The sequence below is a fragment of the Prionailurus viverrinus genome, chromosome B4 (assembly GCF_022837055.1).
Source record: "Prionailurus viverrinus isolate Anna chromosome B4, UM_Priviv_1.0, whole genome shotgun sequence".
NCBI lineage: Eukaryota > Metazoa > Chordata > Mammalia > Carnivora > Felidae > Prionailurus > Prionailurus viverrinus.
In genome coordinates, this window is record NC_062567.1 from 22,023,006 (window position 1) to 22,040,652 (window position 17,647).

The window sequence follows — 17,647 nt, forward strand, 5'->3', positions numbered from 1 at the left end:
ATTACTTCTCATTGCTATTAGGTTAAAGGCCACAGTCCTCTGGCTTCATCTTGCATTGTTTTACATCCTTCTTTCCATCTGTGTCTTATCCACTGTTTTAGACATTTCTTCCTGTGAAAGAGCTTTTTGTTTCCAACAGCTTTAGTTAGGTAAACTGCACATATATGAAGTGTGTCATTTGATAGTTTTGACATGTTTACACGTATGAAACGATAACCATAATCCAGACAGTTAACATATTCATCACCCTTAAAAATCTCATGTCCCGGGGCGCCTGGGTGGCGTAGTCGGTTAAGCGTCCGACTTCAGCCAGGTCACGATCTCGCGGTCCGTGAGTTCGAGCCCCGCGTCAGGCTCTGGGCTGATGGCTCAGAGCCTGGAGCCTGTTTCCGTTTCTGTGTCTCCCTCTCTCTCTGCCCCTCGCCCATTCATGCTCTGTCTCTCTCTGTCCCAAAAATAAATAAACGTTGAAAAAAAAAATTAAAAAAAAAAATCTCATGTCCCTCTATATTCCCTTATTATGAAGCTGCCAAATCGTTTTCTAAAGGAGTTGCACCGTTTTCCATTTCCACCAGCAGTCTGTGAGAGCACCAATTCCTACATACATATTCATGAACACTTAGTATTGTCAGCTTTTTAAATCCTAGACATTTGGATGTATATTTAGTAAATATATCATTATGGCTTTAATATATATCTCCCTAATAACTGATGGTGTTGGGCATATTTTCATGTGCTTGTTTGACATCTGTATATCTTCCTTGTTTTTTTTTAATATGAAATTTATTGTCAAATTGGTTTCCATACAACACCCAGTGCTCATTCCAACAGGTGCCCTCCTCAATGCCCATCACCACCCCCCCCCCCCAACTCCCCATCATCCCTCAGTTTATTCTCAGTTTTTAAGAGTCTCTTATGGTTTGGCTCTCTAACATTTTTTTTCCTTCCCCTCCCCCATGGTCTTCTGTTAAGTTTCTCAGGATCCACAGAAGTGTGAAAACATATGGTACCTGTCTTTCTCTGTATGACTTATTTCACTTAGCATAACACTTCTCCAGTTCATCCACATTGCTACAAAAGGCCATATTTCATTCTTTCTCATTTCCACGTAGTATTCCATTATGTATAAAAACCACAATTTCTTTATCCATTCGTCAGTTGATGGACATTTAGGCTCTTTCCATAATTTGCCGATTGTTGAAAGTGCTGTTATAAACATTGGGGTACAGGTGCCCCTACACATCAGCACTCCTATATCCCTTGGGTAAATTCCTAGCAGTGCTATTGCTGGGTCATAGGGTAGATCTATTTTTAATTTTTTGAGGAACCTCCACACTGTTTTCCAGAGTGGCGGCACCATTTTGCATTCGCACCAACAGTGCAAGAGGGTTCCTGTTTCTCCACATCCTCCCCAGCATTTATAGCCTCCTGATTTGTTCATTTTAGCCACTCTGACTGGTGTGAGGTGATATCTCAGTGTGGTTTTGATTTGTATTTCCCTGATGAGGAGTGACATTGAGCAGCTTTTCATGTGTCTGTTGGCCATCTGGATGTCTTCTTTGGAAAAGTGTCTATTCATGTCTTCTACCCATTTCTTCCCCAGATTATTTGTTTTTTGGGTGTGGAATTTGGTGAGTTTTTTACAGATTTTGGATACTAGCTAGAACTTTGTAGTTTTGCTATTGTAGTGGTTGGTTTAGGTTTTATAGTCTGTGGGTTAAACATCACAGTCTAGCTTCCATTAATGTTATACCACATCATATATAGTTTAAGAAAATTACAATAGTTTACTTAAATTTCTTCTTTCCCAGACAGATCCTTCCTGGATCTGTGGGATTATAGTTTTCATTCAGTTTAGAAAGATTTTGGCCATTTTTTCTTGTGATTAGACATCTTGTGATGTCTAATATGTGTTTATTCCTATCCATTGTATTTTTCATGTCTAACATAGTTTACATCTCTGTGCCATTCAGTTTTTAAAACAATAACTTCTATGCCTCTACTTATCTTTTCATGCTTTGTTTGGAGATATAGTTACTTACGAACAGTTTTATCCTTTAGTCTCTTGCTCTTGCCAATTATTAGATGAATCCAGAATGGTGATCAGCCTAAGGCAAATTATGAGTTTTTCTATCCTAGCTAATGTGAATAGATACTGTCCCTTGTTCTGTGAGAGCACCAGGGAGTGTTTCCTCTACTCTTTTCAGATTTTTTTCCCTTGATGACTTCCTTCCATGTATGCATTGGTTGTTACTCTGCTGAATACCCAAAGGGGGCCCTTTGCCGATCTCCAGGGTTTTTTCTCTGTTCTGCTTTCTCCTCTCCTATATGCTGACCTGTCATCTCTATCTGCCTTGAATTTGCCAGACTCTCAGTTTCATCATCTCAACTCAAGGAGTCTGGTGGAGGCTATTTAAATAATGCTTTTCTCCTGTGTCGTAGCCTGAACATTCTCTCAAGGCAGTGAGCTTGGGCATGTGTTAGGCTAACGTGTTTTGTTTTCAGGGATCATTGTCCTTCATTGTCTGAAGTTCTGTGTCTTGAAAATCATGTTAAAATTGTATTTTGTCTGTTTTGTTTTTGCTTGCTTCAGGTAGGAAGATCAATCAGTACGTGTTACTCCATCTTGGCCAGAAGCAGATTACAGTGGAACTTCGGCACATACTCTAGACTGTCGAGAGTGCTTGTCTTCCTCATTTGCTTAATTGCCTCCTGCTTATCCTTCATTCCTCAGTATAGTTATCTCTTCCTCAGGGAAATCTATCTTCCTTGGGCCCAATCTAGATCAAGTTATGATCACAGAACTCTGTTTTCTAATAGGAACTATCTGAATTTAGAATTATCATTTGAGTTGTCTTTCTCCTTCACTAGACTTTAAGCTAATTGAGAACCAGGGGTCTTCTCTATTGTATCTGTAGAGCTGAGTATAACATTTTACATTGAAGGTATATATTTATTTAATGTGTGAATGAGTAAATTGAAAATGCACAGTCCTGTATATGCAAAAAGTACTCATATATTTTATTTCTGTTTCTTCTCTGATGTAGATACTGTTGGCTTCTTGAAAATCCAAGATATAGTTCTTTCCTATGAAAGATTAATGAAACTTAACAAAAGTCACTGTAAACTACTTACAGGAAAAATTAAACAAATGGAAAAAACAGTTAGTGCACTACAAAACGAGCTACGAGAAGCAAAAGACATGAAATCACGGTTAGAGCATCAAAAAGTGGAATGGGAACATGAATTCTGTAGTTTGAGGTATAGCATCTTGGTTTTAAAGAAACATTTGAACTGTTTACTTTTATACTACAGATGTATAGGGACAGTTTTGTAACTGCTAACTTACCATGTGGGATTTTTCAGGAAAGAAAACTTCTTTAGTGTTGTGAAGTGTGAGGTTCTTGGAAATAATACAGCAAGTTCTTAACAGTGAATACTTGTAATAATTTAATGTATTTTCCAAATCATAAGTTTAATGGCCATTTAAAAGTCCACCATATACAAATGTCATTATTTAACAGATTGAATTTTGCTTGTTTTTCATTTTTATGTATTTTAATGAATGCTGTAAGGAATGTCTTTTATATAAATCTGTTTCTACAGATTACTTGGAATAAATTCTTCAATATAATATTATTTGATTAAAGTATAAAAATTTTTAAAAAGGTCTTTGATCCACATTGTTCAATTGTTCTCAGGAAAGTTTATATTAATCTCTATAACCAGCAACAGAGTATAAAATGGTCATTTTTCTCAAGACAGAAAAATTCCCAAAAATTGATTGTTTTATTCTCAACATTCAGGGTTAAAAAAGTAAAGTGGGGGTGCCTGGGTGGCTCAGTTGGTTAAGCATCTGACTTCAGCTCAGGTGATGATCTCATGAGTTTGAGCCCCGCTTTGGGTGGGCTCGAGCCCTGCTTTGGGTGAGCACGAGCCCCGTTTCGGGTGAACCCCTCTTCTCTGTCTCTCCCTCTCTCTCTGCCCCTCGTGGGATTCTGTCTCTTTCTCTCTCTCTGCCCTCGCTCACTTGTGTCATGTCTCTCTCAATAAAAAATTTAAACAAAGTAAAATGGGGGTGCCTGGGTGGCTCAGTCAGTCAGGTGTCTGACTTTGGCTCAGGTCATGATCTCAGGGTTCATGAGTTCGAGCCCCACATCGAGCTCTCTGTTGTCAGTGCAGAGCCCACTTCAGATTTTCTGTCTCCCTCTCTCTCTCTGCCCCTCCTTTGTTTGCATGTGCTCTCCCTTTCTCTCTCAAAAATGAATAAATATTAAAAAAAAAGTAATACGGAAAGTGATTACTGATAAGTTTTTTAACATCTCTGTCATAGGTAGATAAAATTAAATCAAACATGTATGCTGAAATCACATATTACTCTTTATTGTTTACTTAATATGTATCCTGTGTTGTTCTAGAAGGGATTCTTAAGTGATTCATAAAGTAGATAATCAACAAGGTAAGTTGCAAGTGTGGTGGAAGAAGAAACAAAAAGTATAGGGCAACAGATATTAGACTCGTTAGCCTAGTCTTGGATGACAGTAATCTGCACTTGTATGTTGTGTAAACAACATCCGCAGATGCTCTCTTACACTGCACATCATTTTTGGAGGTACCTGTAATGTTTTGTCAAGTGGAAATTTATTTCTAGTGAATTGATAAAATTGTTTGTAAACAGTAACTTCTCTTTTTAATGAGTAACTGAATTATCTGTCCTATGGAGGAATAATTACACCTGTAGGAAAAGGGGTAATTTTCAACTCTAACTTTTCTGAATAATTTCACACTTCCTTTCTTACAACATCTACCAGAGTTATTACTGACTAAAACTAAGTTGCATAATGCTTTCTCATTGCTTCTTTTCAATTGTATATATCTTTTGGAAGAGATTCAAGTGAGAAATTAAAAACAGCCCCAGAAAGGAAAAAAATTTGAGAACATAGAAATTTCATTTGGACAGTAAGCCAACATGTGGAACCAGATCATAGGAGGAACTTTTTATTTCTAACAAAACAAATTTTAAAATAAGCATATTTAATTGCAGATTTACTTTAAAACAAGAAGAAGAAAAAAGAAGAAATGCTGATATGTTATATGAAAAAATTAGGGAGAGGTTAAGAAGAAAAGAAGACCAATATAATAAAGAAGTTGAAACAAAACAACAATTTGAACTCGCTCTTAGAACACTAAACATGGAATTGAAGGCCGCAAAAAATCATTTGAATCAGGTAAATTACTTTTTGATAAAAAATTGTGTATTTCCATCAATATTATATAGTGTATTATACATATATTTTATGGTATCCCTTTGATTCAATATATATTATTTAGGTTTAAAATAAATTAAAACATGGGATCATGGTCCTTTGAACATTTTTTTAAAGTTCTCCTCTTATTCTTTTGACCTTTTTTTTAACGGTATGAGACCAGAATCATAATGAAATGTATCTACAGGTTGTAGAAAAGCGCAGTGACACTCAGTGGCAACTTTCTCCACGGAATGCCAGAGAATTCCAGGATGGAATTCTAAACAATCACCTTTGCAAACAAAAGGAGATAAAAACGGCTCATAAGAAAACTAATTCTAAGGTTTCTTCTTTAGCTATTTTGAAGTACATGTGTGTATGTATTTGTATATATTTTATTTTTTTAATTATTACTACTTTTTCTCCATGTATATATATATATTTTAAAAACTGAACACTGTACATCATGGAAACTATACAGGATTTTAAAAGCACATATATTTTTGGGGAGGGGTATGGGGGGGCGGTGGCATTTTTGCTTCATTCGATAAAATAATATTCTCGATTAAATGCATTTGTCTCCAGCAAATAGTGACATTCATAATGTCCTCACCCAAATAAGAGGCTTTTATTACTTTCTGTAGGAATCGATGAGCTTTCCCTAATCTCAAAACTGTTGCTACTAGCAACATGTGTTTTGGTTTTGAACAGTTACTTGACTGCCTTGATATATTAATAGGTTAGTTTAACACTTCTGCTAATGGACAGGAGGACGAGTGTAGCCAGTTCACAGATCATATTTTCGGTATCAAGTCTCTTACTTTTGAGAAAAGTAACACTTTGCTTCAAGTAGCATCCTATTTCATTACAAGGAACTTTTGAAACAATGGTATGCTATGCTATATACTTAATGATAATTTATTGATAGGTATTTTATTTCTAATAAAATAGTGGAGTGTATTTCCCCTCTTTTATATTTATTACTATTTTATTATTATTATTATTTTTTATTTATTACTATTTTCAACATGAAGAGGAAATACAGGTTATTGCAGCAGTAAATAATCTCATGATTTTCTAAGAGATGTATAAATTTCACCTTATTTCCTATCAATATTTTGAAATCCAAGACTTCTTTCGTCTTGTGTATTTACACTAGAGAAGTAGCAGTGGTTGGTGCAGGAGCACTAGTTGTGGAGTGAGAAGACCTGGGGAGAGTCCTGCAGCTCACAGTTTTAATCTCTGCATTCTAGAATTGTGATAACCAAATGAGTTCATTGATGTATGGAGAAGTGTTTATATTATAGTACAGTGCCTAGATTTGTCAGTTATCAATAGATATATTCTTATAACTGACTATAGAAATATTAGCAAAGTAGATATCTATGAAATATTCTCAGGAAAAAAGAATTTTAGGAAATTTAATCTGTCCAAGTAGATGCAGAGCTAACGATTTTACTGTGGGGTAGCTGTGTTCGATATCTACTGTAAACTCAATTTTTAAGTGTAGTCAGATTTATTAATCTTTCATTTCAGGCCTTCTGGTTTGTTGTAAATCAGAAAGGCTTTTCCAATTCTGACATTCTGAAAACTTTTCTCATGAATTCTTTTTTACTTTCATGCCTTCATTATCTTCAGTTAAAGTTCTGAACTTTTGGGAACTTATGCTTGTATAAAATTTGAGATTTGGAGCCAACTTTATTTTTTTCCAGTTGGATATTCACTTACTATAATCTTCCTTCCTTCCTTCCTTCCTTCCTTCCTTCCTTCCTCCCTCCCTCCCTCCCTCCCTCCCTCCCTCCCTCCATGTGTATTTATTTATTTAAAAAAAATTTTTTTTTTTCAACGTTTATTTATTTTTGGGACAGAGAGAGACAGGGCATGAACGGGGGAGGGGCAGAGAGAGAGGGAGACACAGAATCAGAAACAGGCTCCAGGCTCTGAGCCATCAGCCCAGAGCCCGACGCGGGGCTCGAACTCACGGACCGCGAGATCGTGACCTGGCTGAAGTCGGACGCCTAACCGACTGCACCACCCAGGCGCCCCGTGTATTTATTTATTTTTGAGAGAGCGAGCACAAACCAGGAAGGGGCAGGGAGAGAGAGAATCCCGAGCAGGTTCCGTACTGTCAGCACAGAGCCTGATGCGGGGCTTAAACCCACAGAATCTGAGATCATTCCCTGAGCCAAAATCGAGAGTCAGAGGCTTAACCAACTGAGCCACCCTGGCACCCCTTGCACCCCTTGCAACCTTTTCATTGTATAAACAGATTATACTGTAATTGGAAAGAAAATCATGATATAATGTCATTTTATTGAGTGCTATCTGAAAATTTCCTTTGTTTTACTTAGCTTTCTGATAGTCATGAGAAACAACAAGATCTGTTGCATAAAAACCACATGTTGCAGGATGAAATTGCCATGCTAAGACTGGAAATAGACACCATAAAAAATCAGAACCAGGGAAAGGAAACGAAATATTGTGAAGACATTGAAATTGTAAAAGAAGAGAATGACAATCTTCAAAAGACCATAAAACAGAATGAGGAAACATTATCAAAAACAATATTCCAATATAGTGGACAGCTTAATGTTCTGACTGCTGAGATTACGATGCTAAACTCTAAACTGGAGAATGAAAAACAAAATAAAGAGAGCCTGGAAGCAGAAGTTGAATCATACCGTGCTAGACTGGCTACTGCTGTACACGATCATGATCAGAGTCAGACATCAAGAAGAGACCTAGAACTTGCTTTCCAGAGAGCAAGAGATGAATGGTTTCATTTACAGGACAAAATGAATTTTGATGTGTCTAATCTACAAGATAACAATGAAGTTCTTTCTCAGCAACTTTCTCAAGTTGAAAGTAAACTCAATGCCCTGGAAATTGAGCTCCATCACACAAAAGATGCTCTCAGAGAAAAGACTTTAGTTTTAGAATGTGTACAAAGGGACCTAAGCCAAACACAATGCCAGAAGACGGAAATTGAACACATGTATCAGAACGAACAAAGTAAAGTGAATAAATACATTGCAAAGCAGGAGTCCTTAGAGGAAAGGTTATCTCAACTACAAAGTGAAAATATGTTGCTTAGACAGCAACTAGATGATGCTCACAACAAAGCAGACAGTAAAGAAAAGCTAGTAATTAATATCCAAGACCAGTTTCAGAATATCATAAAAAAACTTGAAGCTAAAAGTGAAGAACAAGGTCTTATGCTGGGAGAAAGAAATAAAGAGTTAATCAATGAATGTAAACATTTAAAAGAAAGAATGTATCATTATGAAGATGAGAAAGCAAAAATAGAAGTAAGTATCCAGAAAGATAAGAATTTTTCAGATTTCCAGAAAGAAAATTCTGGTAATACTTGATTATGGCTGAATTTTGAATCTAGTTGAATATTAAAAAAAAAAAAAAAAAGACTATAAATCAACATAAAAGCATAACTTGTATGCAACAAATAAAAATTAGACCTGAGAGGTGCTTTAATTTGAGTAAAGTTATGGTGTCATCTATGAAACTTTAAGATGTTAAATTATAAATTGTTAATAGATAATAGTCTTCTGCTACAATAATAATTTTTTTAAGTTTAGTTTGAGAGAGAGAGAGAACATGAGTTGGGGAGGGGCAGAGAGAGAGAAAATGCCAAGCAGGCTCTGCACTGCCAGCGTGGAGCCCGACACAGGGTTCTAGAACTCATGAACTGTGGGATTCATGACCTGAGCCGAATTCAAGAGTTGGTCGCTTAACTGACAAACCCTCCCATAAAAGTTTTAATCTTAAAATTTTTTTTTTCAACGTTTATTTATTTTTGGGACAGAGAGAGACAGAGCATGAACGGGGGAGGGGCAGAGAGAGAGGGAGACACAGAATCGGAAACAGGCTCCAGGCTCTGAGCCATCAGCCCAGAGCCCGACGCGGGGCTCGAACTCACGGACCGCGAGATCGTGACCTGGCTGAAGTCGGACGCTTAACCGACTGCGCCACCCAGGCGCCCCTAAAAGTTTTAATCTTTGCCACCACATTTTATTACTGGGGTGAGCTGGTAAATGAAAATGCTCAAATGTAAAATGAGTATTTTGAAATTGAGATTCAATTAATTGAGTTAACCGGACAGTAACTTCAGATTTCCCAGATTAAATGAAGTGTAGGTGCTCTATCTGGTAGTACTTTTCCTTTGGTAGCTTTTTATACATTTTAAGTTGGTATGATTTTATTTTTATTCACATAAATTTTAATTTTCAGTCTCAAATCATGTGTTCCTACAACCTCTTAATTCTTTAAAGGCATCTACTTTTCACTAAATCATAATTTGGGACAACTGTGGTGAGTTTTAGCAAAGCTATCTTTGAGTAATCTTCCTACTGCCATTTATAACTTATTTTAAATATTTTTACAAATAATTTGCTCATTTCGAAGCTCAGTTACTGTCATGTGGGCATAAGTTTGTCCAGTACAAAGAGAATTGTATCTCTCTGTGATTTATTAATTTGGCATTGGATCTCCATTTTCAGACCAAGGAGGGGTTGCAGGATTCTTGTTTAGCAGAAATGGAGTGAGTAGGGGAGAGAGCTGTAGGAGCTGAGGTCAGGGAGGGGGGTGGAAGCAGGGGCCATTGGAATGACTTTACTTTGGTTCTGAGATAGGACTCTATTAGAAGGATAAGAGCAGAGGATTGGATATGTGAGGAACTCTGACGGTAACTTAAGCCTGTAATAAAAAAAGAGGGAAAACCTTTCATAATGTAGAATTTACGACTGCTGTGCCCACTATGTCCCCATTTCTTTTTGAGACTTCTGTAGGTTATGAAGCTTTGCAAATTCACCAGTGGAGAACAGATAGGCTGGATTCATTATCTAAGTGACATCATCCTGACTAGGCAGGGAGATATAACACCTTTTGTTCTTTAACTGAATTCAGTAAGTAGGAATGTGTACGTGTTAGGAAAAGATGGTTAATTGATGTATGTGTTGATATTTCTCAAAGTACGTATGTTAGAGTTGTATATTATTAACATAATTTAATAATAAGATGATTTATAAAATCAGTAACAGAAATGTCTTATTAGGTAGTTATGAGACAACTTCAACAAGAACTGGCTGATACTCTGAAGAAACAGTCTATGTCAGAGGCTTCCCTGGAGGTTACATCACGTTATCGTCTTAGTTTAGAAGATGAGACTCGGGATCTAAAGAAGAAATTAGGTCAAGTCAGAAGTCAGGCATGTATTAAATGTAATCTGTCAACAGCTAACTTATAGCTGGTTAAATAATATAAAGTGTTTTAGGATACTAATTTCCATAGACCACTTCCTTTTGTATTTTCATTATAATTAATTCATTATGATTTTAGTATCTTTACAATGCATTTATTTCTTAAACTCTTTTATTCTACTATTTGTGTTATATATTTTTTCTTATAATATTTACTCTTAGGAAAGTTGAGGCTTTTGTATCCTTCCTCACAGGAATTGAGACACTTTTTTTTCTTTGTTTAATTTAAAAATTTTTTTTAAAGTTTATTTATTTTGAGAGAGAAAGAGCAAGAGAGAGTGTGTGCATGCATGTTAACAGGGCAGGGGCAGAGAGAGGAGAGAGAGAATCCCAAGCAGGGTCCATGCTGTCAGTGCAGAGCCAACGTAGGGCTCAGTTTCATGAACCATGAGATCATACCTGAGCTGGAAGCAAGAATTGGATGCTTAACTGACTTAGCCACCCAGATGCCCCAGTAGATGCTATTTTTCTTCTTATTATTTTTAACGTTTATTCATTATTGAGAAACAGAGACAGCATGGGCATGGGGAGGGCAGAGAGAGGAGGAGACACAGAATCTGAAGCAGGATCCAGGCTCTGAGCTGTGAGCACAGAACCCGATGCGGGGCTCAAACTCACAAACTGCGAGATCATGACCTGAGTCGAAGTCAGATGCTGAACTGACTGAGCCACCCAGGCGCCCCAGTAGATGCTATTATCTTCATTTTATAGATGCAGAAACTGAGACACAGAAGTTTTAAGTAATTTGCTCAAGGTCATATAGGTAATAACCAGCAGAATTGGGAATTCAGACCCAGGCATTTTGGCTCCTACTAAGATACTGCTTCTCAAACTATTCCATGAAATATCTTGTTGCCATTGAAAACAACATGTTAAGTTATATAATCACTAGAATAGCAATGTCATTCACCTATGTGAATATTTGAAATCATAGTTGATGTGGTGCCTGGAGTATGAAAACAGAAATGTTTACCATAAGGTAATTTCCTATATTCCCTCTATTTGACCGGTACATACATTTGTATGTTTATCTGATCATGTATAATTTAAAAACATTAAAAACATTATGTTTTTGTAGTAGAGTATGGTTGGTAAACTCTTCTGTAAGAGTATTTAAACATTTTCGGCTTCGTAGGCCATAGTCTGTTGTAGCAGCTCAGCTCTGCTGTTATGACCTAAAAGTAGCCATCAGTCAGCATGTAGAGGAGAGTGTGGCTGGGTCCAATAAGATTTTAGTTACAGGGGCACTTGGGCGGCTTAGTTGGTTGAGCGTCCTGACTCTTAATTTCCACTCAGGTCATGATCCCAAACCCCACATCATGAGACCCGTCATGAGACCGAGCCCCTCATCAGGCTTCTCCCTGAGCTTGCAGCCTGCTTACGATTTTCTCTGTCTCTCCCTCTGCCTCTCTTCCCCACTTGTGCACGCGGTCTGTCTCTATCTCTCTCTCTCTCTCTCTGTGTCTCTGTCTCTCAAGTAAAAAAAAAAAATGTAGTTACAAGAACAGGTGATGGTGTTCTACTAGATTGCCAGTAGTTAAAATTATTACTTTTTCTTTATTCTAGTTGCAAGAAGCACAGGATCGACATGCAGAGGCCGTAAGATATGCTGAGAAGACGAAAGATCATATGCAAAAGTATAATTTAAACCTCACAGAAAATAGCTTGATTATTTATAAAGCAGATAAGCAGTGTAGTATGAGAAATGTATTAGTTATGCCAGTATATCATTGTTAAGCTGGATACAAATTCCAGCTTTGAGCTATTTTGAAATGCAGATTGTGGCATATTATCTCTCAATGTTGCACCTTACCCACAAAACACAACGAGAAAAATGGCACAATTGCCAAATCCTCCTCTTGATAAAATTTTAAGGATTTATGTAATGCCCTCATTTGTTCAGAAATTTTATGGGTTTTTTTTTTTTTAATTTATGTGTGAGAATAATTATCTTAAGATCTGCATTTTAGGCTAGAGGTTAAAAATACCAGGCAAGAAGAAACCATCAAACAGCAAGCGGCCCAAATTCAAGATCTTCAGAGCAACTTGTTAAGGACAAGTTTGGTAAGTCAGTCTCTTAATGTCTGCCCTACTGAAAAGGAATCCTTATTTCACTAGTGGTAGTACATAAGAATGTTTTGGATCATATGAAAAATCTCACAGATCGAAATATTAGGTTCATATTGTTCCTACTTGCTACTAGTGATGTAATTCTTCTATATAGATGAAGTGGATTGAATTCATAAAGTAATGATGTTTGTAGTGAGATTTTAATAAAAACATTGTGAGAGTCTAAGAAAAGCAACATTTTATATACACCACAGTGAGCGTTTGGTTTAGTCCACCTTTTGGCTATTGTGGATGATGCTGCTGTGAACGTTGGCATACAGATGTGTGAGTCCCTGCTAATATTTTTCAGCGTGTTTCAAACTTCCCCAAACTTTGAGTGATCATTTGATCTTGAGTTCTGGCTTTCTCTTGTAATCTCAACCCTTCAGTGAGAGTTTGAGAACAGGTTATTTTAATGATGATTTGTTGTAATTTGTAATTACAAATTTGCAATTTATTGTCTTCATCAAGAATGACTAGCAGGTCGTTATGCAAACGTCCTTCTCAAAGGAATGGACTTTTCTCTTTGTTGGATTTTGCAAAGGAAAAGAAATGCCAGTGAAAAACTAGAAATGGCTGCTCAGTCAGGGCCTTACCTAGTAACATAGTGCTCCTACCATTGCAAGTTCAGAAACTCATTTTTCTCCATTCGCTTGAGTTAATCAGCCTTTCAGAGATTTCACAGTTCAATCTCAGAAAAGACTAATGTGCAATTCAGGATTCTAATTTATTGATATGTAGTGAAACCCCAACTGTTTTCCAAGCAGAACAGTTAATGTCATCCCACTCTCACCCTCCTTTGTAGGATTTACACTGTACATCCTAAGTGGGAGCAATGAGGTAGATACACTGACCCACTAGTTTCTTTCAGTCACAAAAGCTATATAATATACATGCAGGTTTCATTAGACAGCTATACCCGTCAGGGGAACTAGAACATTCTGTTGACTGGCCCTTTTTGTGGCTGAAGAGACACTGAAAATTATTTTCTTTTCTAGACCTCTTATAAATGAGTCACATTGTTTTAGGGTACTTTTCATGCGAGTAACATGACACTATGTTGATCAGTCTTCTATGAATGAGAGTGCGAGGCGTTGTCCTGCTACTGTGTCCTAAAGCAATCTTTAAGGTCTCAAAAACTAAAATTTGTAAGAATATCCGAAACTGATTAAGCTTTTATTAAAGAATAACGAGGGATTTTCTGTAGATGCCTATAGAAAGGAATTAGGGTTATGGCATGAAATTAGCTGCCACTTTAAGGTCTTCCCTGTGAAACAAAAATTTAGATAGCTTTCAGCCATCTCATAGCTCTGACTTCTCTAGAAGGCGCTTATCTCTTGAATCCCCAAATCAGAGGCTACCTGGGTTTAGATATTTGATGCACACAATTTTGAGGTGAAGAATCTGGATTGGGAAGAAGGTTAAGCTTTGGCGACTTAACCTTCCTGACAATATAGTCAAGTATGCGTCTGAAAGGAACTTCAGAAGAGTTTCATAAGGTGAGATCTCTATGGACTAAGAAATTACTCGAAAGGAAACAAAGGCAAACCAGTGATCATCCAGCCCTTGTGATAAATGTCGTGTTATAAAAGAAAAGCGAGACAAACTGTGCTGGTCAGCATCCTAAGGGTAAGAGTGCCCCCTAAGAGTCAATAAGAAAAACACACTCAAAGTAACACGGAAAAGAATCCAAATAAAATGTACGCGATTAGCTGTCTACAAAGGTAATCCGTGTCAAGTAATGATTTTTGAGTCTGTGGTTGAGGACATTGTCTATCAGGACCTAGACGGAAGAGTGCAAAGTACAGATGGCCTAGGTAAAGGGGTCAAAGCTCAAAATGTGAATTAGAGAATCTGGTTTTGAAGCCTTAAGAGAGTTTGAAAAGACAGATAGCAAGGGGCAAGGACTCAATGTCAGGGGTTGCTGTCCTTTAGAAATAAGGTGGGGTTAGAAGAGCAGAGGGAGAGTATGGTCATTGTTATCAGCTGCTGCTGAGAAGTGAAACAGGATAAAGACTTTAAAAAAATTACAAAAAAAAAAGGTCCTTGATGACCCTCAGACTTTCTTAGTGGAATGATAGGAGTGAAAGGTAGGTTTTAGTGTAAAAGAAGGAAAGAAGTGAAGAAAAGTTGCATCTGTGGATGCGACGATACATTAAAAAATGTTCGAGTCCACTGCAAGGGGAGAAGCAGGGTGATAGATGGACAAAGCTTCAAAACTTAAGCAAATGGTTAATAGAAGAGGAGAAATTGAAATCTTTCTTCCTTATGCAGCCAGAACTGGGATTTACGGATTTATAGCACTTTACCAACTGCAAAGCTCTGGGGACAGCTTTTCTGATAGGCTTTTACCACAAAGCCTTAATCTCTTCATCAGAGTACCTGCTAAAGCAGCCTAACGTAAACAGTACGGACATGAAATGATTGAGGAACTTTGGTTTAGCAAGACTCCATTATTTCCATGTCAGTGGCTTTCCCTTGCCTCTGATGGTCATGTAAAGGATTCATTACTCAATCTAGGAGGTGCTGTTTGTACTGTAGTCTGTGAGCATTGTCCACTGAGTAGTATAGAAAGGAAGTTAGTTAAAAGTATTATAAGTGGAAAAAAAGTACTGTTGGCTAGTGGCATTGGCGAAAGTTGTGTGAAGTACTGAGGAGAGATTCTGGGCCTCATGCTCCCCATTTGCTGCCACTTGCGGTGGAGTGAAGAATAACTTCAGTATAATTTGTATAGGGGACCACTTCTACTGTCATGCCACCTGCCTAAACTATCACGTTGTATTGGAACGCAAAATACAGCAACAGTAATGATGCTAAATGCAGACACTTAGAGCTGACTATGTGCCATGTACCCTTCTAAGTTGTTCATGTATTATTTCCTAATTTAATCTTCCCAACATCCCAGGTAGATACTATTATTATCTACCTAATTTAATCTTCCCAACATCCCAGGTAGATACCATTATTATTTATTTGGAGATCACTTTTTTAAGGTTCTTTGTTTTGAGAGAGAGAGAGATTGTGGGGAAGGTCAGGTAGGGAGAGAGAGAGGGGGAGAGAGAGAGAGAGAGAGACAGAGAGAGAGAGAGAGAGAGAGAGAGAGAGAGAGAGAGAATTCCAAGCGGGCTCCTTGCTGTCCACGCAGAGCCTGATGTGGGGCTCAATCACATGACCCTGAGATCATGTCCTGAGCCGAAATCAAGAGCCAGACGCTGAACCGACTGAGCCACCCAGGTGCCCCAGTAGGTGCTGTTATTACCTTCATTTTACAGATGCAAAGACTGAGACACAGAAGTTTTAGGTAGTTTGCTCAAGGTCATATAGCTCATCACCAGCAGAATTGGGAATTTAGATCCAGGCATACTGGCTCCTACTAAGATACTGCTTCTCAAACTGTTCCATGAAATATCTTGTCACTGAAAACAGCATGTTCAGTTTAATAATCATGAGAATGGCAATGCCATTCACCTATGTGAATATTTGAAATCATAGTTGATGCGGTGCTTGGAGTATGAAAACAGAAATATTTACCATAAGGTAATTTCCTATATTCCCTCTATTTGACCGGTACATACATTTGTATGTTTATCTGATCATGTATAATTTAAAAACATTAAAAACATTATGTTTTTGTAGTAGAGTATGGTTGGTAAACTCTTCTGTAAGAGTACTGAAACATTTTTGGATTTTAGGCCATAGTCTCTGTTGTAGCAGCTCAGCTCTGCTGTTATGACCTAAAAGTAGCCATCAGTCAGCATGTAGAGGAGAGTGTGGCTGGGTCCAATAAGATTTTAGTTACAGGGGCACTTGGGCGGCTTAGTTGGTTGAGCGTCCTGACTCTTAATTTCCACTCAGGTCATGATCCCAAACCCCACATCATGAGACCCGTCATGAGACCGAGCCCCTCATCAGGCTTCTCCCTGAGCTTGCAGCCTGCAGTTACAGAAACAGGTATTGGTGTTCTACTAGATTGTCAGTAGTTAAAATTATTACTTTTTCTTTATTCTAGTTGCAAGAAGCACAGGATCGACATGCAGAGGCCGTAAGATATGCTGAGAAGACGTAAGATCATATGCAAAAGTATAATTTAAACCTCACAGAAAATAGCTTGATTATTTATAAAGCAGATAAGCAGTGTAGTATGAGAAATGTATTAGTTATGCCAGTATATCATTGTTAAGCTGGATACAAATTCCAGCTTTGAGCTATTTTGAAATGCAGATTGTGGCATATTATCTCTCAATGTTGCACCTTACCCACAAAACACAACGAGAAAAATGGCACAATTGCCAAATCCTCCTCTTGATAAAATTTTAAGGATTTATGTAATGCCCTCATTTGTTCAGAAATTATATGGGTTTTTTTTTTTTTTAATTTATGTGTGAGAATAATTATCTTAAGATCTGCATTTTAGGCTAGAGGTTAAAAATACCAGGCAAGAAGAAACCATCAAACAGCAAGCGGCCCAAATTCAAGATCTTCAGAGCAACTTGTTAAGGACAAGTTTGGTAAGTCAGTCTCTTAATGTCTGCCCTACTGAAAAGGAATCCTTATTTCACTAGTGGTAGTACATAAGAATGTTTTGGATCATATGAAAAATCTCACAGATCGAAATATTAGGTTCATATTGTTCCTACTTGCTACTAGTGATGTAATTCTTCTATATAGATGAAGTGGATTGAATTCATAAAGTAATGATGTTTGTAGTGAGATTTTAATAAAAACATTGTGAGAGTCTAAGAAAAGCAACATTTTATATACACCACAGTGAGCGTTTGGTTTAGTCCACCTTTTGGCTATTGTGGATGATGCTGCTGTGAACGTTGGCATACAGATGTGTGAGTCCCTGCTAATATTTTTCAGCGTGTTTCAAACTTCCCCAAACTTTGAGTGATCATTTGATCTTGAGTTCTGGCTTTCTCTTGTAATCTCAACCCTTCAGTGAGAGTTTGAGAACAGGTTATTTTAATGATGATTTGTTGTAATTTGTAATTACAAATTTGCAATTTATTGTCTTCA

At 37.3% G+C, this 17,647-nt stretch overlaps 1 protein-coding gene across 16 annotated transcripts in view; it reads left to right on the plus strand.

The window, feature by feature from the left end:
• Positions 1-17,647, plus strand: part of ANKRD26 (ankyrin repeat domain containing 26) — a 114,982-nt gene that overhangs the window by 78,361 nt on the left and 18,974 nt on the right. For 11 of the 16 annotated variants that reach the window (XM_047865208.1, XM_047865209.1, XM_047865210.1 and 8 more), the window contains 8 exons: positions 3,048-3,261; positions 5,045-5,228; positions 7,598-8,554; positions 10,315-10,467; positions 12,086-12,156; positions 12,490-12,583; positions 16,638-16,690; positions 17,043-17,136. In XM_047865208.1, the coding sequence (XP_047721164.1) occupies positions 3,048-3,261; positions 5,045-5,228; positions 7,598-8,554; positions 10,315-10,467; positions 12,086-12,156; positions 12,490-12,583; positions 16,638-16,690; positions 17,043-17,136 (1,820 nt within the window). Of the gene's footprint in view, positions 1-3,047; positions 3,262-5,044; positions 5,229-5,454; positions 5,590-7,597; positions 8,555-10,314; positions 10,468-12,085; positions 12,157-12,489; positions 12,584-16,483; positions 17,137-17,647 lie in introns of those variants that run through there. The other 5 variants (XM_047865220.1, XR_007153754.1, XR_007153755.1 and 2 more) reach the window with 5 other exon arrangements.